This window comes from Ovis canadensis, chromosome 21 (genome assembly GCF_042477335.2).
Source record: "Ovis canadensis isolate MfBH-ARS-UI-01 breed Bighorn chromosome 21, ARS-UI_OviCan_v2, whole genome shotgun sequence".
NCBI classification, from domain to species: Eukaryota; Metazoa; Chordata; class Mammalia; order Artiodactyla; family Bovidae; genus Ovis; species Ovis canadensis.
In genome coordinates this window covers 21,405,998-21,408,495 of record NC_091265.1, presented here as the reverse complement: position 1 = coordinate 21,408,495, position 2,498 = coordinate 21,405,998, and the positions used below count along the sequence as shown (strand labels likewise).

The following is a 2,498-nucleotide window of genomic DNA, read 5'->3' as shown; positions in this document are numbered from 1 at the left end:
ACTTAACTCTGAAAATGAAGCTTCATAATGTTCAACATGAATATTGATTCAGACTAGGCCAGTTTTCATTTGCATTCTTAAGGGTAAATAAAATGATAGAAGAGACATATCTCAAGTGGTATGTGCTTCTCTCATGTGTCACATAGGAGAGTAACTTTCTTTTTCTTTCTTCACAGAATCATCACCCTCACCTGCTGAATCTTGGGAGTGCAGATGCTGGAGATTCTGCTGAGATGGCTGAACCTTTAGGACCATGTAATTTTCCCAAAGACCTAGAAATGGTGATGCCTAAAAGTCAAGATAACTGGTCCAAAGAAGACATTGTGCAGTTACTGGAATATATGGAGAAAAGCATTCCATCCAGTGACAGGCACACATTCAAAATGACCCAGTCAGTGATGGACTGGGAAAAAGTAGCTTTTAAAGATTTTTCTGGGGAAAAATGCAAACTCAAATGGTTAGAAATTTCTCATAACTTGAGAAAGTTTCGCACTTTGAAAGAATTAATCCTGGAAGCTAAGGAAAATATTAACAATCCTTCCAAAAGTAGAAACCACAAGAAACATCCTGATTTACCCAAGAAGCCCCTGACAGCTTACCTTCGCTTTTTTAAAGAGATGAGACCTCAGTACCTCCAAAAATACCCCAAGATGAGCAACCAGGAGCTGACCAAGGTTCTCTCTGAGGAATACAGGAAGCTACCTGAACAGCTCAAGCTGAAATACAGTCAAGATTTCCAGAAAGAGAAACAGGAGTTTCAGGAGAAAATGGCTCTGTTCAGAACACAGCACCCTGAACTAGTCCAGAACTCCAAGAAACCTGATGTCCCCAAAGGAAGTCAAAGCAAAGTGCCAAAGAAGTTTCAGGAAAATGTGCAAAGAGTGAAACCTCCCCCAGAAAACAATCTAGCCATGAAGTGGAAATTCCACGGAGAGCCCAAGAAGCCCCCGATGAATGCCTATCACAAGTTCCACCAGGATCTCTGGTCGAGCAGGGAGCTGAAAGTGGTGCCCCCGAGGGAGCGCATGGTGGAGATCAGTAGACGCTGGCAGCGCGTCCCCCAGGACCAGAAGGAGCTTTATAAGAAGCAGGCGGAGGAACTGCAGACACAGTACAAGGTGGACCTTGATCTCTGGCTCAGGACTCTGTCTCCTGAAGAATATGCTGCCTACAGAGAGGCGACCTGTGCTAAGTGTAAGAACATGAAGGTGACAGGGGGCCCGAACCCCAAGATTAGAAGGACGAGCCTGCAGTCCCCATCATCAAGGAATCTGCAAGGAAAGCTTAGAGAGAACCCGGGGTTTCAGGCTGCAGAGTCAGAATCATCAGACATGATTGGAGAACATTCTCCTGCCTCAGGGAGATCAGAAGAAAATGAGGACGAGGAGGAAGGCTCCTCAGCCCCCAGCACTGAGGAGGAAGATGGAGATTCTGAGCCAGAGGACCATGGCTCCAGCTCATCGTCCTCAGGGGACTCCTCTGACTATGATTCCAACTGAGTTTAGTTCACAACCCGAAGAGACAGAGAACTTTCCAGCAAACGTCAGTGGGCTCTTCTCTCTGTTGCCTCTTCATTGCCTTCCTTCTTTTCTTCCCTCTTCATGCAAAGTGGGACCTCTTGGAAAGAAGGCATCTTGTGCTGTAATTTCTGGCCTCTCCATCTACCCCATGTTGACCCTGAGAGAAACTCAATCCAATGATGCCTCATGGAATAAACCCTGAGCTGACTGGGCTGCGGGGCACCCTGGACTAGACTGAGCTCCCTGAACTGGAAAGGTTTGCTCTCCTCACCCTCTGCCTTCCAGACATGTGAGGGGCTCCAGGGGTCTATGACCCCCCCACCTTTTTTCTGTGACTTTGTCCCTCAGGACTCAGGCACTGAGCTGGGGAGGGAAGATCTGATTGACTGGAAGTAGGAGGCTTGCCTTTAAGAAAATTGTCTCTGTCCCTTCTCTCTGAAGTGAGGAGCTGGCCCTTCCTTATCTTGGAAGCCAGGATGGGCTTGTGGGCAGCAGCATTTCTCTCTATATATTTATCCTTTGAGCTATTAGTGAGATTTTTCTTACTGATGTCAAAAATTAGAAATTAAAATTTAATACTGCTCCATTTGAGTTAGCTTTTCCTTAAAACCAGCACCCTTTGACTCAATGACACTAATTTTCCAGGCCACATCTAAATTTCTTCTGATTTCTACCCCAACCCATTCCTCATGCTGAAGATTGTAAGGAATCATGTTTTTGCCATAGACTTGTTTTTTTTTTTTTGCATTATGTTATGTGATTGTATTAAACAGGTGTTTTGTATAAGCATTTTAGTCCATAGGTTACTAAACTGGGAATTTTTATGTATTAGAATGACATTACTTTTAATATTTTGGTTTATTTATATATTTAAAAATGAGGGTAAGCCATCATCACCTCAATGTACTTTTCTAAGTATTCTTGGCTGAAAATGAAAAATATTCATCTTTGGCTCTAATGCACTATTAGTATCACTGA

At 44.0% G+C, this 2,498-nt stretch overlaps 1 protein-coding gene across 1 annotated transcript; it reads left to right on the top strand.

Annotated features, from left to right (window-relative positions):
* Positions 1-272: 272 nt before the first annotated feature.
* On the top strand, positions 273-1,499 carry UBTFL1 (upstream binding transcription factor like 1). The gene has a single exon (XM_069566615.1). The coding sequence runs from the start codon at positions 279-281 to the stop codon at positions 1,497-1,499; it is 1,221 nt and encodes a 406-aa protein (XP_069422716.1). The 5' UTR covers positions 273-278.
* Positions 1,500-2,498: the final 999 nt, after the last annotated feature.